At 38.1% G+C, this 26271-nt stretch overlaps 1 protein-coding gene across 3 annotated transcripts; it reads left to right on the top strand.

Annotated features, from left to right (window-relative positions):
* Nucleotides 1-4341: 4341 nt before the first annotated feature.
* On the top strand, nt 4342-19864 carry LOC134752750 (protein bric-a-brac 1-like). 3 transcript variants are annotated; one of them, XM_063688648.1, is made up of 5 exons: nt 4342-4436; nt 6690-6830; nt 8455-8628; nt 12439-12700; nt 18699-19862. In XM_063688648.1, the coding sequence occupies exons 2-5, from the start codon at nt 6717-6719 to the stop codon at nt 18917-18919; spliced, it is 771 nt and encodes a 256-aa protein (XP_063544718.1). In that variant the 5' UTR covers nt 4342-4436; nt 6690-6716; the 3' UTR covers nt 18920-19862. The 3 variants fall into 3 exon arrangements, with proteins under 3 accessions (XP_063544718.1, XP_063544549.1, XP_063544638.1); XM_063688479.1 differs by lacking the exon at nt 4342-4436 and adding an exon at nt 5331-5587 and having other exon boundaries at nt 18699-19864; XM_063688568.1 differs by lacking the exon at nt 4342-4436 and adding an exon at nt 5335-5483 and having other exon boundaries at nt 18699-19861.
* The last annotated feature ends 6407 nt before the right edge of the window (nt 19865-26271 follow it).

Raw genomic sequence — 26271 nt, 5'->3', positions numbered from 1 at the left:
TTTCGGTATTTCGCCATCGCCTCCTTCCTATTATGATGCCATAACCCGACCATGAAAAAATGCCCGGTCGGTGATAACGACAAAGCATGGCACTATTTTCTCTTTCCTCTTATATGAATCGCAATAAGACTATCTTTCTCTATCAAAGAGTGTCAGACCCTTGATTTACATCGATTAAGTACTTCCAGTTTGTGATTCGGCATTCCCCGCATTCCTGATGGGGCCAAGGCATAGACATAGTATATACAAGTAGTTATAGACGCGCCACCGAGCCCGGGGGTAAGAGAAAGAATATTCATATAAATGAATTCATATTTGGGCAGCATAGGATTTTTTCTCTTTCACTCTTATAAATTTCGGTATTTCGCCATCGCGTCCTACCTATGATGCCACCCGGTCGGTGATAACGACAAAGCATGGCACTATTTTCTCTTTCCTCTTATAGGAATCGCAATAAGACTATCTTTCTCTATCAAAGAGATGCCCTTGGGCCGAGATGACAATCGGTAGTAGAAAACGCCAATCGAAATTTAAATAATGTATGGAAATATAGTCCGACAACAAATTGTAAAAATGAAAATGTGGCAATACTGTAGTGTCGTCTCGTTTTCTTAGATTGATTTGAAAGGGACGACACTACAGTATTGCCACTTTTTACTTTCTGCAATTTCTTGTTAGACTGTAGTCAGACAGTCATCCCGATACATTTCTTTTCTTTTCATTTGGCGTTTGTGAAATTGTGTAGGTTTTTAGTTTTTTAGGGTTCCGTACCCAAAGGGTAAAAACGGGACCCTATTACTAAGACTCCTCTGTCCGTCTGTCTACCACCAGGCTGTATCTCATCAAGCGTGATAGCTAGACAGTTTCAATTTTCACAGATGATGTATTTCTGTTGCCGCTATAACAACAAATACTAAAAAGTACGGAACCCTCGGTGGGCGAGTCCGACTCGCACTTGTCCGGTTTTTTTGTTAACGTATGTATTTGTATAAATTGTGTGTTTGCAGCAACCAAATAAATACGTTATCCATCTGTCTATCCCAGTGGTTCCCAAAGTTGACTGGGCTCTGACCCACTTAACAAGATCTGCCAAATTTGGGACCCACCTCTTCGCTGTCTTAAAAAGGGGTCATAAAATATTTTGTTAACGATCAGTATCCCTAGTATTTTCAAGGCCCACTTAATATTCGCTCGCGACCCGACCCACCAATATGTGTTTGGGAAATGCTGGTCTATCCTATTCCTTGGTCTATAGTTACAATTAACTGTTGATACAATGTAAAATTTCGGACTCAAATCCTTTCCAAGGCGAGACAATATTTTGAAAATAATTCAAATATCGAACGAATTGGAATTGCATCCACAGATACAACACTCACGTCACCTTTATTGCCACAGATAACTTTATAGTGCGCAATCGAATTCAATTCTTGAAAGAATCCGGTCGTCATAAAACACGGGGCGGGTGGCGTGAGCAACCGTGGGCTCTCAACCGAATAATTCGAGTGTAGGGTTGGCATTGACGTGTTATTTTAATTTATGAACTTTTAATCAATTACTAATATTACGGTTAAACTTATAAACATAGAATATACAAGTAGTTATAGACATGAAATCGAGCGACCAGGGGTAAGAGAAATACATATTCATGTATTGACAGTTTCATGTATGGCAGTCAAGGGCCTGACACTCTTTGATAGAGAAAGATAGTCTTATTGCCATTCCTATAATAGAAAAAAGAAAATAGTGCCATGCTTTGTCTTTATTACCGACCGGGTATTTTTTCAAGGCCGGGTTATGGCATCATAGCAAGGAGCCGATGGCGAAATACCGAAATTTATAAGTGAAAGAGAAAAAGGATTATGCTGGCAATTTGAAACTGTCAATACATGAATACGTATTTCTCTTATCCCTGGTCGCTCGGTTTCATGTCTATAACTACTTGTATAAACTATGTCTATGATAGCAGCATAAACCTTTTTCTCTTTCACTTATAAATTTCGGTATTTCGCCATCGCCTCCTTCCTAATATGATGCCATAACCCGACCATGAAAAAATGCCCGGTCGGTGATAAAGACAAAGCATGGCACTATTTTCTCTTTCCTCTTATAGGAATCGCAATAAGACTATCTTTCTCTATCAAAGAGTGTCAGGCCCTTGGTTGCACTCGTCCTAAATAGGGTTCAACATGGGGGTTGTGTGTGCTGTCACCTTCGCTATAAAAAAAACCTGGTGTATGGTGTGACTGGTGTGAGTCGCTAAAGCTGAAAATTAGTGAAAATGCTTGTTTGATTGTAGCTCTTGGTCACTTTTTCTTTCATACATGACATTTATTCAAACTTTTAGTTAAGTCTTTTTCTAGGTCCATGGGGTCCCAGCGCGCATCTAGGTTCATGGGGTCCCAGCGCGCATAAGTTGTTTGCAGAAATCGCGAAGTGGTGACCGAAGAGCTGGCGGCTTTCTCGCACAACGTATCAGCATTGCGATACAGCGGGGAAATGCCGCCAGCATCCTTGGTACAATGCCTCAAGGGCCTATTTTAGATTTAAGCTAGTTATTAATTTCGTTTACGTAGTACCACTGTATATATCTTGTATGTAAATAAATTTGTGAATTGTTAAGTCTTAAGTGATAATTGGTATATCTGTCAGTTTATTGCACTTCCATTGACATCACGTCAGGATTCTAGATAAAACGAGGGAGCTATTCAAATATTACAGGCAGTCGTATAGTTTAGTAAATTGAGTGCTTTACAGCGTATCATGCATTTGCTCTCAGAAACAGATATTTGCATGGTGAAATGGGACAGCACAGCACAGCTGTAAAGGCTAAAAGTTAAGGCATAGTTTTCGTCGATTTTTAGAGCTCCGTACAAAACTTTGTTCAGATTTCGACATAACATCTTGTGTAATAAATAAAGACCACACAAACTTCTAAATAAATATAAACAAGAACAAGACAACCCTACATAAACCACAACAATTGGAAACACCTCAAAAGCGCCTTACCTCATTGCGTTAAAGTCCAATTTCCTTTACACCTCGGAAATCAGCAAAAGGCGGAATACTTTTGAAAAAGGAATTGAACGGAACGCAAGAAATCTTTGCACAGAGTTTATTCTAGTTCTTAAATACACAATCGGACGATGCAGGTTTTTGGTTTACAAAATGTACAATAAGAGAACATTATGCAATTTCCAGGAGTGCAAAGATGGGGTCATTGCGCTAGTTTCCGTCCATGCTCTAGTTTTCGTCCACTTGACGGATTAGCAAATAATATATTTCATTTATAATTTGCTACTTGCAAAATATCATTTTTATGTATATTTATGTACATTTTAGACATTAAGGATTGCAATAAGTCCACATTTGTGCAGCAATGTTGGTTTATATTCAAAACTAGAGCAGGACGAAAACTAGCGCAATGTCCCTATTGATAGGTCTTTTAGTAACGTTGCGCGCGAGCGCTGGGACCCTATGGTCCCCATGGAGCTAGAGTTTCAATTTCAACTCCAAATGGAATAAAACCCGCCAAGTGCGAGTCAGACCCGCCCACCGAGGGTTCCGTACTTTTTAGTATTTGTTGTTATAGCGGCAACAGAAATACATCATCTGTGAAAATTTCAACCGTCTAGCTATCACTCATGATATACAGCCTGGTGACAGACAGACGGACAGTGGAGTCTTAATAATACGGTCCCGTTTTTACCCTTTAGGTACGGAACCCTAAAAATGATACTCTACCGAGGCTCTTATATTTATTACGCTTAGAACTTTACTCATTAGTACGGGGTTTGTGCCTACGGCAGACAGGCTTTCACAAAAACAAATGAAGGCGGTTAAAAAAACCGGCCAAGTGCGAGTCGGACTCGCGCACCGAGGGTTCCGTACTTTTTAGTATTTGTTGTTATAGCGGCAACAGAAATACATCATCTGTGAAAATTTCAACTGTCTAGCTATCACGGTTCACGAGATACAGCCTGGTGACAGACAGACAGATGGACAGTGGTCTTAATAATAGGGTCCCGTTTTTACCCTTTAGGTACGGAACTAAAAATGATACTCTCTACCTAGGCTCTATTTATTACGTTTAGTACTTTACTCATTAGTACGGGGTTTGTGCCTACGACAGCCCAGGTAGCAGTGACGTCAGCGACGTCATAAAGACGTAATAATGACGTCGCCGACGTCATAATGACGTATCAATGCTACCTGGGAGACGGGCTTTAACAAAAACAAATGAAGGCGGTTAAAAAAACTAGTGGGTAACTAATTATATTATTAATTATCAGTTTATAAAGTAACATGTAACATGTTAATGTTCATGTGTCGTTTTTCAGTGTAACATCCATGATGTCGGCTGTGTTGAGGCCGATCAGCTGCGATATGTTCTCCCAGGTCTTAGCGTCGATGATGGTCATTAGGTCGGACTCGAGGTAAGCCGCTTCCACTAAAAACATGGACCCAATATGGGGCATTTTCTATGAAAAGGGACCTTATTGTCGATGGCGCTTACACCTCACAGCGCCGCGCGGCATTGTATTTATATCGGAGCATCGTTTATAATGGCGTAAGCGCCATCGACAATAAGGTCCCTTTTTATTTTTATCATCAAAATTAATAATTAAATGTATTTGTTTACGTGCAGACGACATTAAATTGTAATTTTCCTGTACGTAATACCTATTTGTAATTTTATATGCCTACAAAACGTAGATAACTCGTAAAATTTGACCTTTACACCTACACCTATTTTTTTAACTAAAATATGTGTACAGATTTTATTACTTATAAGTATTTTGATAAATTCCACGCACCTCTCATTTGGTTCAGATTATCAACAATTTTCTTCAAATTCGACAAATCTTTTTCTATCGACTCTTTGGTTCTTTCAAAGAAGTGATCGTGAGAAAAATCTGCCAATTTGTTGGTCTTTTCCATTGTGTGTTTCCAAATAACAGCTTTTCGCTACTAATGAACCGACAACAATGTTTACAATGTTCCCTTCAGAGCACGTCAAATTAATAAATCGTCTACAAAAATCCGCGTTTATTAATTTTAATTGTGTTTGCCCAACAATTAGACAAATGACTGACTGTCGCAAATAAAAAGGCGGGATGGCGGGAATGCGTAACCTTTTTAAAAAAATAAAATTAGGTCAAGCGTCAGAGTCCCATTCAGCCAGTAGTCAAACAGCCATTGCGCATGAGAAATATTCGCTTTCGCTCCAAATACGATTTATTCTCGTATAATTAGTGCAAACAGTCGAACAATGATGCCAATCATCGAGCCCGTACTAAATCTGTTTTTGGATGAGTTTTGGTATGTGAGCCGCGTCACTGACTGAATGTCATTGGATTTATAAATACGATCAGCTCCAGAAATAGGTGGCTACAGGTTTTCCAGGCGTACCGACTAAAATAAAGTAGCCTGGATTCGGTTAACAATATTATTGTCTTGAGCGTACGCGGCGACCGACAATAGTGAGTCTCTCTGCTTTCGCTTTTGCTTTCCTATTATTTTAATTTGTGTCGCTATGGATGAGGATGAAATGCAACAGTTTTCTTTGCGCTGGCATAATCACCAGGTAGGTAAGTAGTTTTTATGATCCAACACTCCACAGCGAGCACCGACACACATAGGTATACAAACATTTTTTTAACACGTAGGTACATTATAATAATCACCTACACGCACGCGGAACGCCTCACGCTTTTGGTCAAGGTTTTGAGTTTAGTAAATTAAAAAGTAACAAATATCGACGGGTCATTTGTTTTTTTTTTATATAATAGAACCGACTGGAGATTATTTGGGTGTTTTATTTGTTTTCCAATAATATGTTAAATTTTATTTATTTATGAAATAATATTTTGACTTTGGTGCTTATTTCTTTCTATAAAGTTAATAACAACATAGGTATTAAAGAAGTGAGTACAAAAATAACTTGAGGTATTGAGTACCTAGTTGTTTAGTTATAAATTTTATAGTCTGTTCATAACACGTCGCAGTAATATATGCAGATTACAATTGAGACATAACTTTATTAATTGTCTTTTTATGATTTTTTATTAGGATTACCTACTATTTATAAGATATTTATTAATTAATACACTCGTTTAAAGGGTATTTATCTGGTCTTGCTGCTTTGTTAATAGCAATACATGTTTTTTTACAATAAAATGTGACACACAACTGCTTTGCACTTTACACAGCTAATACTAATTGTAGTGACTTATAAAATGAGGTTTGTGACAAATTTACTTGCTCTGGTGGATGAAAATGGAGCCAATTTTTTTCTGTTATTTATTAATTCCTTGCATTGCGTACATTTTTCAAATTTGCCGCCTTTTTATACTGGCGGAAATGGCTTTGACAGCTGACAGACGTTACAGACGTTCAAGAGAGTCTCCCAAAAAAGTTTAAAATTATCCATGATGTGCATTTTTGTCGCTTTTGCTGTCATATTTTAACTATAGTCTGGCAAACTAATTTCGCCAGTAGAAAAAGGCGGCAATTTTTAAAAATATCGATGCTTATAAGTACTACAAACTTTGAATTTCGCGCCTTTTTGTTCTATTTGCCAGACTATAGATTACTCTGTCACTTCTCATTTGTGTTCTACGATTTATTTAATCATGTCAAATCTCTATTAATTTATCAACTCTGGGTTTTACCCATTGAATAAACAGAACAGTGTGATCGGCGCCCTAGGGCGCATGCTGAGCACCGGATCCTTGACGGATGTGACCTTGAATGCCAGCGGGACTTCGCTGCGAGCCCACAGGCTGGTACTGGCATCATGCAGCCAGTACTTCGCGCAACTTTTCATGGTTAGTTTCATTATTGTTTTTTTCATTTATTTAATCGTATGGCACAGGTACAAAATATATAGGCAAACAATTAAAATAACAACAAATTAATAATAAAATCAGATGTTAACATTCAGTGTGTTCAGCCATAGCGCCGTAGCCGTAGGGTTTTTCATAATTATGTGACTCAATAAAATATTACAAAAATTACAACAATCAACGTATGTAACATCCCGCTTATACTTATAGTGCGACATAAAATAGTAGAAATTAAATAAAGTGGAATTAAAAAAAAATCATTTTAAATTGTTGCCATGTTTAAGGATTTTACGTCAAAAATGTAAGTTACGTAGAAAGTGGCGCCGCAGAAAATTATTGAATTTTCTACAATTTCTTGTCGGACTATATTTGATGTTTTTAGTAAAAAAACCGAAGGCATTTTTTATTAACGCTTAAAAGCGTCTTACACAATTAATTTCTAGAATTAGGTATAGTGTTTAATGACAACATTTCTTATTTTTTTTAATATGAAAACCCTTCCGTAAATGGTAAACCAATAAGTAACCGACATGGAGCTAACAAAAAAATTTGGTTGTCTATGGAATTTCAAATTTATAGTTGGTCAAGCAAATCTTGTCAGTCAAAGATAGATATAACTCCGTAATAGATAGATACAGTCTAAGGAAAAAACGTGCCTCTAAAATCAAGAAAATTTGATTCTCGTTCAGAGGGCGCTACTAGTTTTGGCCTACAGTCGTATAGATGGCGTTGACGGTTTCGTTTGTTATTTAACAATTTTAACGCATATCAGTGAAAGAACATGGGTTAAAATCATAAAAATAATTAATGCAAATAAAAAAAATCATTTATCTATATTTAAATACATTCTATCGTATTTTTATAAATCTTCATTTTTAGTTTTAAAGTGTGTCGACAGATGGCATTGAATTTACTGGGGTTACAAAATTTACTATGACAGTACCGCTCTAGTATAAGTTACTCTTGCTTGCGGTCGAATGCGCTTGCGGTCGAATGCTTTTAGCGACCCTGCGGCACCCCATCTAAGGCGGATTCGGCACACGTTGGTGGTTTTAGACGGTAGTCCTCTGGTTAGTCCGTCATCCCCCCTGGTTCCCCCGGACCAGGTGGCATGCGTAAACGCATTTCCCCAACGTTAAAAAAAAAAAAAAAAAAAAGTATAAGTTACTCTATGTTGTCAGTAAATAAGAACAAAAAAACTATACTCATCCTTTTCTTTTGTGTGCTAGTGCTAGTACTAGTGTAAGACAAAGATATAGTATGATTCTCTCTGTCTATGTTTGAAATGAGACAGTCCTTTGACAAACTATATAGTCGGTCAAGCCATTCCGTCAGTGGAAAAAAGCGGCAAATTTAAAAATGTAGGCGCGTAAGTTATCGCCCCATAGAAAATTTTAATTTTGCGCCTTTTTCTTCTGACGTAGTTGTTTGACAGATACAGCAAAGGTAAAAAAAGATACCTAACGGTCATTATCTCAGAATATGCTTTACAACTACATGCATTTCTTATGAAGTAATTAATTACATTTTATATAAAATTAAAATTAATAATGAAGTCAGTTAGACCGCAGATTTTTTAAAACCCGACGATACGACTTTTTTTCAGGAGGTGGAGGCTGAAAACACCCTCGTCGTAGTCTTAAACTGCGAAGCTACGGAACTGCGGCTATTGCTGACGTTCATGTACACGGGGGAGGTCACGGCGTCTAAGGAGGTGCTGCCTTCGCTACTGCGGCTCGCGCAGACCCTCAAGGTGTCCGGGCTGACCGATGCTGACACTGTAAGTTTTATACATAGGAACTGCAGCTATTGCTGGCTCGTGTACACTGGGGAAGTCGCGGCGTCTAAGGAGGTGCTGCCTTCGCTACTGCGGCTCGCGCAGACCCTCAAGGTGTCCGGGCTGACCGATGCTGACACTGTAAGTTTTATACATAGGAACTGCAGCTATTGCTGACTCGTGTACACTGGGGAAGTCGCGGCGTCTAAGGAGGTGCTGCCGTCGCTAATACTAACGCAGCGTACTACGTCGTAGGCGAACAACACGCGAACGCGAAGCGGCGCGGCGCGGTGCGTTTAACAATAGGAACTGCAGCTATTGCTGATTCGTGTACACTGGGGAAGTCGCGGCGTCTAAGGAGGTGCTGCCGTCGCTACGCTGCGTACTACGTAGGCGTGTGTTGTTGTTACAAGCGAACGCGAAGCGGCGCGGCGCGGCGGGCCCACGGCGTTAGCGTTCGCAACGAGATCGCCCACGTAGGCCACTTCTATAGGTATCAAGGGATTAATTCACCCCGCTCCGCGTCGTGCCGCTTCGCGTTTGCGTGTTGTTCGCCTACATAGTACGCTGCGTTAGCTAGTTCATAGAAATCGATCCAGCAGTCTGAAGAGTATCAGCTCTTTTGCAAAATGATATAAAGCATTTTTTTTATAAATTGAACTTTGTTAACATATGCAGGGTACACGGAAAGAACATGTCTAGTCACTTTTTTCGGAAAATAAGATTTTTATCTCAAAATGTAGAGCTCTTAATGAACTATTAGTTATATATTTTGCTACCACTGTATAATTTATGTAACATAACTTTTTTTTAGTTAAAAAGACCTGGTCACGGAATTACCATACGTTTTGACATGGTTCCAAATTTTAAAACCGCGATTACTCAAAATGTTACTTAAGTGACTAGACATGTTCTTTCCGTGTACCCTTCATATAGCGTAGGGAGTTTTTTTAAATTAATAATAATTATGGCATTCTTGTTTATAGAGGTCTTTCTTTTTAAGATAATATAAGTACTCATATGCATATATCATATACCATAGACATAGTATATACAAGGTCATATACACACCTATTATCTTCTCTGCGAAGCGAAATAAAGTCACATCATTCAGAGATCCGTATCCGATCCCGTGACTTGCCGTAAATTAAAAAAAATGCTCTCTGTATCAACATTGCCATCCATCACGGGCACTTTTTGCGGCGACGGCAAACTAGGGCGAGTCATTTATTTACCAACATTATTATAATACAAGGGTTTCCAGTTCTTTTTCGTAAGTAGAATCAATAAAAGGTAGATCAGTAGGAAGGTAATATTACCACCCAGGTAGCAAAGTGACGTCAGCGACGTCATAATGACGTCATGTGTACGTCACGATGACGTAACGGACGTCATAATGACGTATAAATGCTACCTGGGCAAAACACGCGGGGTAGATAATATAAATAATATGTATAATTTTTATAATGAATAAGTATGTTTCCCTATGTGGAACTATGTTGCCGTGCCCTAACAGGGCGTCACATGAACAGCCTTTGTTTAAGAACACCTGCACCTGCTATGTGATATGCAATAAATGATTTCAATTTCAATTAGATAAGAATTCCAATTTGTGACACGAGTTTTGGCTACTTTTTGCCAAAAATCGTGTTAATGATTTTTGGCAAAAGGTAGCCAAAAATCCAACTAAGAAAAGCAAATAAATTCAATTCAATTCAATTCAATTATTTATTTCAGGCAAATGCCCATATAATTTGTTAGTAATACAATTAAATTAATCTTAATATGCTTATGTTAGTAAACACACATTAAATTACAAATTAAATTACATTAAATTAAATCACATTAAATTACAAAAGTAAATTACATTAAATTATAAAGCCTGACCACGCGCCATGTTGTGGAATTTCACTGGAACAATTTTTTTCATACTATACTGAACTGTCACCCTATACATGAGAATAACAGCGCCCTCTTGACAATGATCATATATTTCAAACATTATGGCAAAAAAAGAGTAGAAATTAAAAAGTGGCAACACTGTAGTGTCGTCCCGTTTTTCTTAGATTGATTTGAAAGGGACGAACCTACAGTGTTGCCACTTTTTAATTTCTACTCTTTTTTGCCAGACTGTATATTGATTTCCTTTTTGGGTCTTAAACACTTACTTAGTTCACAACTTTGGGAACAAATCAAATTATTTTATTAAATATTTTTGATTTGTGTATTAAGTATACCTAGTCACACTACTATATATAAATTATAAACTGAAATAGATATTAAAGAAAAAGTGACGAAGCCCTCCAGGGGTGAAGGCCGGATCCGGATATAACTTACTTAGTTCTGAAATTCTGCTCTCGTAAAGAGGTTTTCCCATCTAATTTAGAGATAATTGAAAAACTATTTTTTGCCGTACCTATTGTGTTTTGTTATATTTGATAAAATACCTGCTAGTTATATATCTAAAATATTTACTGCTGTGGCGCAGCGACCCGAAGTGGATCTTGGCCTCCGACACCAACGACCGCCATGCTACTCTGTCCGAAGCCGTTTCTGTCCAGTCGACGGCGCTGAGTTCGCTGAGGTCTTTTTGCATTTCGTCTCTCCAGCGGTACCTAGGGCGTCCACACGGTCTTCGACCACTTGGTACTCCAGAGTACGCTGTCCAGATTGCGCGATCTTCCCCCATCCAGACTACGTGCCAATAGGCGAGCAAATAGGCGTTATTTTTTACCTTCACGCTTTTATCAATATAAATTAATTATAATAACAGATTATGACATCGCATTGTATACTTCTTAATTTAATTAATATTATTTTGACATACCTTTGCTTTGCATGAACTATCTTAGCTTTAAATTATATTAATTATTTTGATTTTCGCTAGAATTGTAAGTACCTAATGTACCTATCTATCTGTTAGCATTTTGTGCCCTATCAGGGTGTCATGTACCAACTACCTGTAACTACCCAGGTAGCAAAATGAAGTAAGCGACATCATAATTACGGCATTATTACGTCATAATGACGTCGCTGACGTCATAATGACGTATAAATGCTACTGGGGTAACATCTTTTGTAATGCACATGACATGTAATGTTAAATAAATATAAATAAAATTATCTAGGGATGTCGGTGAGAATTATATGGAATAAATACTTAACTCATGAAATGATACAAAATAACTGATTCTTCGAAATTCTAATTATATCTAATTGGGCCGGTTTTTATTTTGTTGTAGTGTTTATTTTCGTTTGATTGTGATAAAATTCGGCAAGTTTGAAGAGCTATTCATTCTGGACGGCATAATATACGAAATCCCAATTATTTTAAGACAAAAAAAGTACCTACATATTGTACTTACATAATTTTCCGTTGAGTTTTTTGAGATAAGAGGAAGATTTTGTGGGACATACAGTAAAATTGGCCTTATATTGTATAGAAAATGAAACTCTACATGTACACGGTGGCTTAAAAATAAGTGCATTCCCGTTGTCAGGGAGGTTTTAGGATTATACTGAGCAACTTTTACTATGGGACCAACCCCAAAATCGCGATAAAAATTTGGCTGTTTCATACATTTTGGCTGGTCCATTTTCTATGAAAGGGTAAATTATTATTTTGCGATTTCGTGGTTGATTCCATTGTAAAAGTTGCTCAGTATAATCCCAAAACCTCCCTGGCAACGAAGATGCACTTATTTTTTAGCCACCCTGAATATCCACCATTTTCTAACGAATTCTGACAAAAAAAAAACTACAAATTAAAAATCAACCCAGATCAGGTTTTACCATCTTCATTATCTTTTTCAGAACCCAACGCCACAACCAACCGAACCAGAACCGCAGGAAACCCGACAATCCCCAACTTGCGAGTCCAAACCCGACTTTGCTGAACCAAAAATCTTCGACGAACCAATAGAGAAAGAATATACGAGCGGGATGAACGATGTGATCAGAAATGAGAAGGACAGACTGAGCAAGCTGGATCAGATTGTGCAGAATTTGTACAGTACACATAAGATTGGCAGTCCAGTTGGGAATATGGCGCCTCCGATTATGCCTAATTTAGCAGGTAAATTTTATCTCTAAGCGCCACTTGCACCATCACACTAACCCGGGGTTATTAACCGGTTACCCAGTGTCAAATTGTACTGGTAACCATGGTGACTCCAGGTTTAACCGGATAACCCCGGGTTAGTAGGATGGTTTAGTTTAAAGTAAGGTCAATACGGATAGGGGTTAGGCGGGGTTAGTGTGGCTGGCTTGATTGCGGCCTGTTTACACATCGATTAGTGTTTATTGCGAGTTCAGACATTTGCCAGTTGCCCCGCAAGTAAGCACGTAGAAAACTATGCTACCCCTTCCGTGGATAGCCTAGCGTGCCGTCCACTATTGAGCTTTAAATGCAGGATTCGATTCTACTCGCAAAACTGAGGTAAATACTTTTAATATGGCGCCAATCCTGAAAACGCAAAAAAATACAGCTCTCCCGTAGTATCGACATCTGATCAGGCTAAATGTGTGACACAAGTACACAACAGCTAATATTTTTTTCGCGATTCCGGGGTTAAATGGTCCCTTAATATACTTTTTAAGTAGCTCAGTTTAGCGGGTAGAATCTAACCCTGAATTTAAAGCCCTACTTCCCAGGTAACAAAGTGACGTCAGCGACGTCATAATGACGTAATTATGGCGTCATAATGACGTCGCTGACGTCATAGTGCAATGGATGGCACATTGTATATGCATAAGAGCAAAAGTCTCCCACATACTCGTACAAATATGAATGCACCAGCATGTTTAATATTGAAGATATGGCCATTGCACGAATGCTCCATGCGATGTGTACGATTCCTCACCACTTTCCCCTACAAAAGTCAAAAAAAAAGTCAAGAGTCAAAAGCATTTATTTGTTCAACATAGGTAAGGTACATAAGTACAGAAATAATTCATATTGTTTCAGTAAGACTGCAAATCCATTTTCTCTTTAGCCATTTGTCAAGAAAATCTTATTTCACGCAAGCGAATATGACGCTGATAGAGTGTTCTTCTAATATTATTCGTGATACGGCGAACTGTGTCTGACAGAGACATACCTTAGGTAACGCATCTACTTAGGTACCTATAGAATAGAATAGAATTAGAATAGAATTTCATTTAATCAAGTAGGATTTTACAATCTCTTTACCATGAAATCATAAAATACTCACTTTAGTTTGGCCACCTAATATTTTTATGATATTTCGATACTAAAAAAATATTATTATTATAAAAAGTTACATTATAAATACGAGTACCGTAAAATGGGGTGAGTGGGAGCAAAACTGACATTCAAACCACGATAACCCAGGTAGCAAAATGACGTAAAATGACGTCAGCGACGTCATAATGACGGCATTATTACGTCATTATGGGAACATTTTATTTTTACATATGCAAACTGAATGTAAGTAAGTAAGTAAGTAAATATTCTTTATTGCACCAAAATTATACATTTTACATACATGTAAAACTACAAAGAAATATTTAAAGAAAAAATAGAACCAGGTAACAACAGGCGGTCTTATCGCTAAAAAGCGATCTCTTCCAGACAACCTTTGGGTAGCAGGAAATGTAGAACTCATACAAAAGTCAACAGGTAGTGCAAAGAGCTAAATATGGAGACTATTAAACACAAACACACATACTACAATTACTACTTATACATATAAGTATTAAAACGAAACCTAACACACAAATAAATATACAATACAATATATATATATATATATATATATAATATATATATATATAATATATATTTATACAAGCATATATACAATATATAAAATGGCAACTTAAGGCAGAGATAGAAAGTATAGTTTTAGCTGATTTTTGAATATGGGGAGAGATTTAGCTAATCTTAATTCTACTGGTAAAGCATTCCACAGCCGAACAGCCCTGAAGGTAAAAGAGCTATTATAAAATTTAGAAGTAGATGAGGGAGAAGCAAGAATATGAGTCTGAGAACATCTGATAGAAGAGAGATACTTGAAACGCTCTTTGAGATAAGGTGGTGTAGCGGGGTTAAAGAGAATGCCATAGAGAAGGGCGAGAACATGAGAGTCACGGCGAAGACGAATAGGAAGCCACTTGAGCTGAGAACGGAACTGTGACACATGGTCAAATTTGCGCAGACCAAATATAAACCTTATACCGAGATTCTGGAGGCGCTCGAGCTTATTCAGCTGGTCCTCCGTAAGGTCCAGATAGCAAATGTCGGCATAATCTAATATGGGCAATAAGAGGGATTGAGCTAGCGCAATCTTAGTGGCGTAAGGCAAGAAATTACGGAGTCTGCGGAGTGATGCAGTTGCAGCAAACATTTTCCTGCTAACCTCATTCACCTGAGGTACCCAAGAGAGACTCTGGTCCATCATGACACCGAGATTCTTTACCTGGAGAGAGTAGGGAATCTGAATACCGTCAAACACAATGGCAGGTAGAGAACCTAAATCAATCCGGGCAGTGAGCTTTGAGCTACCTATGACTATAACCTGAGTTTTAGTAGGGTTAACCTTGAGACCGTAACGTTTACTCCAATTTAAAATACTCTCCAAGTCAGTGTTCATGGCGCAGATAGTCTGTGATAGATCGGTAACAGAGCCCTGAGAGTAGATTTGAAGGTCGTCAGCGTAAAGGTGGTAGGAGGACAAAATATTGGAAGTGATAGAGTTTATGAAGATAGAAAAAAGAAGAGGAGACAACACGCCGCCCTGTGGGACACCAGCAAGCGTGTTGCACCACGAAGATCGATAGGAATCCGCCTTTATACGCTGCCGACGCCCTACTAAGTAACTGTGAAACCAGTCAACTACCGCAGGAGATACATTAAGTGAACGCAATATGCCTAACAAGATGTCGAAGTCAACCGTGTTGAAAGCATTACTGAAATCCAGAAGCGATAATACCGTGATCTTACGATTATCCATACCGGCCCGGATATCGTCAGTAATTTTTACAAGAGCAGTAGTTGTGCTGTGGCCTGTACGGAATCCGGATTGGTATGGGTTCATGAGCGCGTGTCTGTTCAAAAAAGAAGTAAGTTGCTGATGTACTAGACGCTCTAGAACTTTAGAGAGGAAAGGAAGAATGGAAATAGGACGGTAGTCTGAGAAGGCGGAGGGACTGGATTTTGAATGGTGTATATAATAAGTGTTTCGGACGTTTGTATTTTAGTTTTTATTTTATTTTGGGTAGTTCCATTTCATAACTTTAACGATAAACAGGAAACCCCACCTCAACCCGTAGTCCCTCGTAGTTGGGGTGAGATGGGTTTTCATACAAAGGTGATTTTGGAAGATTGTTGGATCGTTTTTTTTAATTATGAGTATTACTAAGATAAGATATATTTATTTGCAAAAATGTAGTGGTAAACATAGTTGGACAGTAGGTAATTTTAAGTGCGTACATTTTACTTAAAGAAGCATGCAAACATTCCTTATTAACTAGGTACTATAACTAAGTATACAGAACAATTAAATAAACCATGCATTATTGCAAACCAATCATATAGTATCAGTTAACTTTACATCAGTTAGAACACATATACTAATTATTAATTTCTATCTAAGATATACAATATATTATAAGCATTATTCATCATCATTCATTATTTCCATTATTAATTGTTTATTATTCATATTCATAAGCGTAAGCATGTCAAATATTCGTCGATTCTGTAATAACATTTATCCAAGCAAAATTTGTATAATTTGTATTTAAATTCAGGCATGTCAGAGTTTCTTATTTCTACGGGTAACTATAACTTATCTGTCAAGCTGTGCTCGTGATGTTCATATCGGCTCCGTAATATTCTTGTGTTTTAAAAGTAAAAAGCGTAAAAAACTATATAAAGCAGTGATAATTGTGTAAAGCAATGAACAATGTTACTGTGAAAACGTTATACAACTCGTGAGTGTGCTAACTACAAAGATATAAACAGAAAACCGGCATCAGGAAAAGTGTCAGTTGAACCCTTAAAACGGAAGAAAAAGACTAAAAATAGGACTTGCAACTCGTGAATCTAGTGACAATTTTTCAGAAACAAGTGCAAAAGAAAAGTTCTCAGATAATTACTTCAAATCATTTTAACCTCAAAAACACGAATAACGGTACACAAACACGTTGTCACAACATACAAAGAACTTTTTAACCACAGTGCCATCTGTTGGCAAGTAACAAAACAACGTGAACCAGCATCAACGTTCAACCCAAGCTTTCCGCGTACGCGCACATTACCAGAAGATTCGGGTGATTATCGATAGAGGGCATAAATATAAGCCTAAACAATGGATCAGATCCTGCAAACTCTAAGAGATATCCAGCTGGACTTATCTAAACAGAAGCAAGATATGAAAGAGATGGAGAATAATATTACGGAATCTATAAATAACAATATAGATAGTAAATTTAAGCATATAGAGGAAAAAACAAAGAACTTGGAATTAAAAATCGATCAACAACAAAAAACTATAGACATTTTAGACAAACAACTAAGAAGAAAAAATGTCATATTTTTTGGAGTTGAAGAAAAAGAAAAAGGCTACGAAAATCTACTTTCTATCATTTTAGAAATATTAAATAAAAATATGAATATATCATGCAAAAAATGGGAAATTGAAAATGTGATCAGAATGGGGAAAAACACAGGGAAAATTAGACCTGTGGCAGTCACAATAACAACTATGAGCCGAAGAATAGAGATATTGAAGAACAAAAAATCACTTGAAAACACTGGAATCTACTTAAAAGAAGATTTCTCCCCTGCCATATTACAAAAAAGAAAGGAATTACAGGAAACCTTGAAAAAAGAGAGAGAGTCTGGGAAAAGAGTAGCTCTACACTACGACAAGATAATTGAATTAAAACCCCGCAGCTCAGGAGCTCACACACCCACCGAAAGAAATACTAATAAGAGGTTTTTGTCTATTTCACCTGAAGAATCGGAGAAGAACCATCGAGGAGACAACAACAAGACGCCAAAACAAGCACCGAGCACAAGCAATATGAACAAAATACCAAAAAGAAATAAAAGAAATATCGAGTCATTTGTAATTCGTGAACCAAAAAGTACAAATGCCAATTCGACTTTAGATAAGTAACATACTACAAACTCCGCCCGATAGCAAGGAGCAGCGCCCCTCCAAAACGTACTCCAGAACGAATAACAAAAAAAAAAAAAAAAAAAAAACATTAATGTTCCCCAAGCCGGCTGGTCACCGTGGGGACAGCGACCACAACCCTCCAATTTAGAAGAAAAGAGAAAAAAAAAGAACAGTATTTACAGACCAATGGAACAAATTGGAGGAGGCCTTTACCCAATAAAGTGGGGTTCCTATCAAGTTTTATTTTTAGTTTAAAATACACAAATGTAAAAATTAAGTTTAAACATGCCACTAACAAAACAAAATAAGTAAAAAAGAAAGAAAACAGATGTTAAAAATTAATTACGAAATTATTTATGTACCTATACCTAAACTTTGTAATTGAAAAGGAAATAAAGAGGCTTTTTTATTTTTTATTTATTATTTATTACTATAACTCCCTGTCTCAAGGGAGCTATAGTCACGCCTTTACTCACGAAGAGGTCCGCTCATTGAAATAAAAATAAAACCAATAGTGTTTAGATATGTTAAAATTAATCAATATAATATTAGATTTAATCTTAGATTGTAAACAGATAATGAGTCGGAATAAAAGGCTTTTTTTTATTTATTTATTTATTACTATAGCTCCATTTTAAATTGGAATACATTATTTTGGTAGCAGTAGCCTCAAAAACCCATCTCACCCCCTTTCATTTCTTCCCATTCATAACCCAACTCTCCCCGCGAACCCTACTCACCCCATTTTACGGTACTTAATAGGTAAAAAAATATTGATTGTATTAGAGCGGGTGAAGTCTACACATGCCCGCTAGTTTGGCAGCCGAAACAGATGGCGCTGTACTGCGGTATGATTTCTGGTGCAGCTGCAATTGACATCCGAACGTCTTCATTAGGTTTTTGTATCTATGGGCTATTTTTTAGATCCCCCGGAGTCGTTCGACCGCAAATGGCGCCTCAACAGCTCAGTGTGTACCATCTGTCACAAGCGGCTCAGCAACCAGTACAACCTGCGAGTACACATGGAGACGCACGCCGGTCGGCGGCACGCATGTCGCGCTTGTAGCCACGTGTCGCGGTCGCGCGACGCGCTCAGGAAACACGTTGCGTACCGACACGCCACTAACAGAGATAAGGCGATCTGACGTGATAAACTAGTGTCATAGAAGTCGGCAAACTGCAGCTTGCGAGCTGCATGCGGTTCATTCGGGTACAATAGAAAAGTTGACTGTATAATAATACATTACGATACAAGTGCGAAAAATAGAAAATTCGAAACGAGTGGCGATAAATTAAAACGCGACCGAAGGGAGTGTTTTAAATCGACACGAGTTCCGAATTACCTATTCGCACATGTATTGTACAACGTTTTACAGTACATATGGCCCTTAAAATTTTCGACATAATTACGTAATGTGATAATTATCGCACTAGTGCGGTAAAGTAGCACCATATGTACTGTAAAATAAATTATTTCACACCATGAACTAGAAAATTATTAGAAAAACTTTGATCGTAGTTCTTTTTTCTATTTAATAAATCGTAAAGAACTATTAGTAACTTAACAATGACGTCACAGTCACACATCTGTGTTTTATATAATATCCTTAAATTCTAGTGGTTAATCGTTTTGACAGTTTAACAAAAAATGCTGATTTTACTTGTCAGTAAAATACCCTATTGTGGGTTTTCTAGTATCCCGCAAAATACCATTTAGACAAATTAAGAAGTTGATTTTTGAACGCGAGCTTAAACATTTTATGATGTGTTTGGCATGCTTAACCGAAATAGACGATGAAAGCGTTCAGAAACGAAATCCTAACTTCAAAAATCGATGATCAATGTTACCCCACGAATCAAAGTAACCCCAGTTTACGGCATTAAAGACGGTGCAGTTAGCTTAAACGGACTCTAGCTCTTCTGAATGATAGAAACTGATGATTTATTCAATACAAACTTTCGCCGTGACTGCATTAAACAATTGCCGACCCGATCTAAGTTATCTTTCAGTGAACTTTAGGTACATGCTTAAATTGAGCTTGCGGATCAACCGCCGTAGTCTGATATACATAAAAAATAAGTGCATTCTCGTTGCCAGGGAGGTTTTGGGTTTATTTATACTGAGCAACTTTTACTATGGGACCAATCGCGAAGTCGCGAGAAAAAATTTGGCTGTTTCATACATTTTGGCTGGTCCATTTTCTATGGGAGGGTACATTTTTTTTCGGGATTTCGTAGTTGGTCCCATAGTAATAGTTGCTTAGTATAATCCCAAAACCTCCCCAGCAACGGGAATGTACTTATTTTTAGCCACCCAGACCTACTATAAGGATGACTCACGTTAGACCGGGCCGTGTCCGGGCCGGAGCTTCCGGAGCTTCGTTTTCTATGGAAAGCAGCACGTGACCACATGTCATGAAAACTAAGCGCCGGAAGCTCCGGTCCGGACACGACCCGGTCTAACGTGAGACGTGAGTCATCCTATATCCAGATAGCTCATTTCGCCGCAATCTGATAAATAAGACAAAACTTCGTAACTTCGTCAGTGGCGGCACGAGCACGCTCGATGAAAAATTCTAAGCTGTTAAAAGATTAAAGTAACTTTAATCTTCTCAGAAACTTTAAACTGAGTTAACATATAAGTCGTGGTAATTAGACACCGTAAGACTATCACGTTATGATGTAAAACTCTTTTTATTTACTAAATTTAAATTGGTGATTCGAATATACCAGGGATGTTGCGGATTTATTTTTTGACATCCGCGGATGCGGATGCAGATGCGGATTTTTAAAGGCTCACAACCGCGGACGCGGATGATGATGATGATGATGCTCTCCTGACCGATTTCAGCCACAGCGACTGTGTGCTCTGGAGTAGGCAATTTTTAATTCGCGTTATTAGCGTGTAGCTGATCCGCTATCTACTTGCTAAATACTCGAGCACATTTTGGGCACGTCAGCGCACCACCTACATAGTTGTAGCAAATCGAGGTTGGCGGCCGAGCCTTAAGCTCATCTCGTTTCCTGTCGAGTTCACTGCAGCGTTCAGTCTCGATATCAGTGACTCGATCGTGAATGAGGCGCCGCCACTCGGGCCGCTGCGCTGCTTTCCGCTCCCAGACCGAGGGTTGTAGTTTGCATCTCTTCATATGTCTTTTCAGAACATCCTTGTATCGCAAGTGCTGGCCACCACTTTTACGCTTACCATTCTGGAGTTCTGAAAAGAAGATGCGCTTCGCCACTCTGTCTTCTGACATCCGAGACACGTGCCCACACCACCGCAGCTGCCGCCTCATTAGATACACCTCAATGCCTCCGACAATTGCGATGCGTATGCGGATGTCGAGGCACATGATAAACGTCAAATATTACACTTTAGTTAGTTACTTTTATTAAAAAAAAAACGAAACTTAGTATTTGAACAAGAATATAGGTGCCCCACAATCGCATTACTATACTAAGTCCGAATAAAACAAACTTTTAACTTCTTGTCGCAGCGGCTACGGCTGTCCGTCATAGGCTAAAGTGCTCGATCGACGAATCACAAAAACGAAACTAGATTCCTATTGGCTAATGACGAAATTACCTAGCACTTACGGCGCCGCTAAGACGTTCCTGTACCTACCTGTTCCACATACGCATCCGCATTAAGCTCCGTATCGATTTTAAGCGAATGCGGATGTTGAAAATAATGCGGTCAGTTCCGCGGTTGCAGATGCGGATGAGAATATTCGCAACATCCCTGGAATATACAATATTTGTGACACTGGTTATGATGTCACTTACATGTGACACTATTAAGGTCTAAATAATTTTAGAAATTGAAGTCCGCTTTTTTAATTTATTAAATTATTTTATAACTGTCATTATTTAAGAAACTTTAGTTTTTATTAAGAAACTTGTCAAATCCTAAAAATTCACAAAAAAAAATACCCACCGAATCCATATAAAAGACATATTTGACATATTTCTGTAGGACTGTTTGTACAATGTTTTTGGATATTATTATATTTCGTTTCACTGTATTTTATTGCACTGTGAGGTAAGGTTGTTCTTATGCAAATCTCATGGTGCGTTCACACTTCACATCCGTGACAAGCAATGGGAAGCCATATATGTACAAGTATTTCAAAGGTTGTTTGACAGATGTATAATAATAAATAAATAAAAAGTCAATGCTTAAAACTCATCAACCAATCTAAGGCTTGTAAATTGTAACATAGATGTCGGCGGCCGATCGTAAAGTTCCTGTTGTACTGTTTTGACGGTAGTCACATAATACCAATAGGTAGGTAGGTAGGTAGGTAGGATAGGTTCGTTAGGTTACTCTAGATGTAAACCGTCCAGAAATAGACCCACTCAGGGAACGAGACAATGATTTTCACGATTCACGATATGCCTAGGAATTTCATGATCTGCCTGGTTTTACAACCGGCCGCCGACATAGACTTGATGAAAACAAGGTAGAAAATTAAAGGTAAAAAAATACTCCTCGATCTATCGCGAACAAATTAAAAGAGTAGCTGCAGTAATAGCTGACTCTCTCTGCAAACAAGTTTCTATACAGGGGAAGGGGGGTCAGGTAAACACAAATAAAATATATTCTATTCTATATTTGCAGCTTACAGTACAATGTACTTTCATGTAATTTTTTTATTTATTTGCAAATTATGTGAACGCATCATAAAATGTTCTCATTAGCAACCAAATCCTTGATAATTGCAGTATTTTTCTATTGGGTTGAATTAGATATACTGGATTTTTTACATAGTTGCTGGTCAAGCAAACCTTGTCGGTAGAAAAAGGCGGCAAATTAGGGATATCGGTCCCATAGAAAATTTGAATTTCGCGCCTTTTCAACTATAAAAGTGCCTAGGTATTGATTATATGGTATAGGACTGTTTAGTTACATACCATATGTAATTGTTTTATAATACTTTTTGTACCTATACTCTGGCACACTGGCTTAATTGTCAGTAGAAAAAAGGCAAATTTAAAAAATGTAGTCGCGAAGAGGACTTCCCATAGAAAATTTTAAGTTTGCGCCCTTTTTCTACTGACAAGTTGGTTGTGTTTCACTATATTTATATTTTAATAACAAAACTTCAGTGAGACACAGACATATTAAATATAAAATATTTACTACTTTTACACTAAATTGAATATAATTGTAGTAATCTTATACCTACTTATTTTAATATTGAGTCGTCATAATTATAGAGTTATCGTTACGAAAAGACAATTAAAAGACAATATTTGTAATAAAGTTTTAGTAATGAAATATCTTGTTTTATTAGGGGTTCCGTACCCAAAGGGTAAAAACGGGACCCTATTACTAAGACTCCACTGTCCGTCTGTCCACAATTTGTGGTATTTTCTATAAAAAGGGACCTTATTGACGATGGGGCTTACGCCATTATTAACGATGCTCCGATATAAATGCAATGCCGCGCGACGCTGTGCGGCGTAAGCGCCATCGACAATAAGGTCCCTTTTCATAGAAAATGTCCCATTTATCCTTAAGTCGTCAAAGTGATGGTGGTGGAACTTATACTACACTAAAAATTGTCTGGTTTTCTAATGCAGAATATAGAGGGCATTAATATATTAGGGCATGAAATAAAACTCTGAAATCGGATTATATCGCGAATATCATCGCGTAGTTTTTTTTCAGTCACCCGTTGATGAACGCTGTAAAGGGTTCGAAACGTCGAGATGTATTAGAAATTCAATATACGCGATATAATCCGATTTCAAAGTTTTATTTCATGAATAACTATCGCGGTAACCGAAGACAATATTTTGAGGACACTAATAATTTATTATCACTGGTAACCCAAATAACAATATTTTGTGTATATTTTTAGACCAATGTGGATTACGTGAACTCCTAAACAATGCTCAATAAAGGACGACTCACGTTAGACCGGACCGTGTCCGGGCCGGAGCTTCCGGCGCTTCGTTTTCTATGGAAAGCATCACGTGATCACCTGTCATGTCATAGAAAAGTAAGCACCGGAAGCTCCGGCCCGGACATTGCCCGGTCTAACGTGAGTCATCCTTAAAAGTTAACATTTCTAATAAATAAATAAATAAAAGCTTACGAAAATAGCCCATGTCGTACTTGTAGCTGTATTTTTCTTGTTAGAAATAAGTCACAGAACGCCTCCGATAGCTGTATTTTCCCGCGGACTAATCGGAAATGTGAACACGTATTTCGTTAGCTTCAGGGCTGTGGCAATGCTTATGTTAGGTACGTTTTGTAAAAACAATGTCTGTGGAATTAATACGCCAGTTTCATTTTCATACTCACGTAAGGTAAATATATATGGCTAAGTATCCCAGGTAGCATTTATACGTCATTATGACGTCAGAGACGTCATTGTGACTTCATAATGACGTCATTATTACGTCATTATGACGTCGCTGACGTCACGTTGCTACCTGGGATATGGCTAGCCTTCAAGCGCAAACCGGCCAGCACGGGTGTTTTAATTGACTTTACCAATTTATTTTATTTTCAAGTGTGAAAATATTATAAGCAAAGCTCTTGTTAATTTGCGGGCTCCTACTTAAGACAATCTTTTTGTTTCTCGAAAATATAAGCAAATTCGTTGAAAACTCGTTGCGCGCTCGCGGCGAACTCGCTACGCGCTCGCCTCGCTTTCACCTCTCCCGCAAATCGCCAGTATTGTCACAAGGATTTTAAATAAAAAAACCGGCCAAGTGCGAGTCGGACTCGCGCGCACGAAGGGTTCCGTACCATTACGCAAAAAACTGCTATAAAATCACGTTTGTTGTATGGGAGCCCCACTTAAATATTAATTTTATTCTGTTTTTAGTATTTGTTGTTATAGCGGCAACAGAAATACATCATCTGTGAAATATTTCAACTGTCTAGCTATCACGGTTTATGAGATACAGCCTGGTGACAGACAGACGGACAGACGGACAGCGGGGTCTTAGTAATAGGGTCCCGTTTTTACCCTTTGGGTACGGAACCCTAAAAAATGGTTAAGCTCTCGTTAAACACTTAAATGAAACGGCTTCTGTTGAGTCCAAAAAGTCGGTCTCAACAACAATAATTCCAATAAACTTTCTGTTCTGCAACCGTTATTTATAAGTTATAAATTCCACATTATTGCAGATGGTAACTTGTCAAAGTAAACACTGCTCGTTGAGCTACTTCACGCGTGTCAAGGCACAGGATGGTTGTTTGCTACAACTATCAAAAGCAAGTAAGTAGGCACCTACCTACCTAGATTACCTACATATTCCTGAAAACGAAGTCTCACGAGGCTTTTAATGGTTCTTGGCGTCGTATATGTATTAAAAATGTACCCCTTTTGTTCATTGCTCCGTGTAAAGCAGATGAAAAATCTATCTTCTTCTTCTATGGTATAATACTTACGTTACATCTATGCACGTTGTTGCGAAAAATAATCTATACGAGTAACGAAACACTACACATATTTCATGTTGTTCTTAGTTATATCGTATATATTTCATTCAAGTGTCAGAGATTTAATTCCGCCTTCCACTTCTCACTTGCCCCACTACCATATATCGCCGACTCAGCGGCGCGGATACCCCGGTGTTTTGCGAATTCCCGGCCGGTGCCAGGGAAATTCCCGCAATTCCCGGACAATCAGACACTGCGTCCCGTAAGACCGCTATTTTACTTTTTAATGGCGTCTTGGCGTCTGTGTATAGTCCGACAAGAAATTGTAGAAATTAAAAAGTGTCAATACTGTCTCGTTTTCTTAGATTGATTTGAAAGGGACGACACTACAGTATTGCCACTTTTTAATTCCTACAATATCTTGTCAGACTGTAGACAGTTAAAGTTATATGGTGTACATAATTGGTTTAATTAAACTTTAAACTGTCATTTCGTAGCTATCATACCTGATGACAATTATATGAGAACCCTAGCGGATTCCATATTGATTGTCATAAATCAAATTCCAGGTTTTGGGTCATTCTACTCTCATTCCCCTGGAATCTCATTCCCCTGGCTATACCTATTCGCAAATTCTCAAGAGACTCCGCTTAGCCTTTTTTTGGTTATATTTGGCACGATTTACATAGTCACCAGAAATTAGATGCTAATAAAGCGGAATTTCCTGGAAAATTGCGAATAGGTATGGCCAGGGTAATGAGATTTTTGTAGAATGAAAGCATACGCAACGCAACGCATGACAAGTATGTTTCTAATTTCTAAGCATACAAATTTCAGGGTCCAGATTTCCTAATGCATTGCATACGTTGCGTACGTGGCCTCAGTTTGTCCCTACATTTAGTTAATTGTTGGGCATGGTTAGCCACCTAAAGGATGACTCACGTTAGACCGGGCCATGTCCGGGCCGGAGCTTCCGGCGCTTCGTTTTCTATGGAAAGCATCACGTGATCACCTGTCATATCATAGAAAAGTAAGCGCCGGAAGCTCCGGCCCGGACACGGCCCGGTCTAACGTGAGTCATCCTTTAAGCTCTTT

The sequence above is a fragment of the Cydia strobilella genome, chromosome 1 (assembly GCF_947568885.1).
Source record: "Cydia strobilella chromosome 1, ilCydStro3.1, whole genome shotgun sequence".
Classification (NCBI taxonomy): domain Eukaryota; kingdom Metazoa; phylum Arthropoda; class Insecta; order Lepidoptera; family Tortricidae; genus Cydia; species Cydia strobilella.
This window is presented reverse-complemented; position numbering and strand designations above follow the sequence as displayed.

Excerpts from the sequence above, each read along its gene's own strand:
- LOC134752750 (XM_063688479.1), top strand. The coding sequence starts at position 5,537 with ATGGATGAGGATGAAATGCAACAGTTTTCTTTGCGCTGGCATAATCAC. Across the intron at positions 5,588-6,689 it reads TGCGCTGGCATAATCACCAG|AACAGTGTGATCGGCGCCCT; the intron begins GTAGGTAAGTAG and ends TTGAATAAACAG. Across the intron at positions 8,629-12,438 it reads GGCTGACCGATGCTGACACT|AACCCAACGCCACAACCAAC; the intron begins GTAAGTTTTATA and ends TATCTTTTTCAG.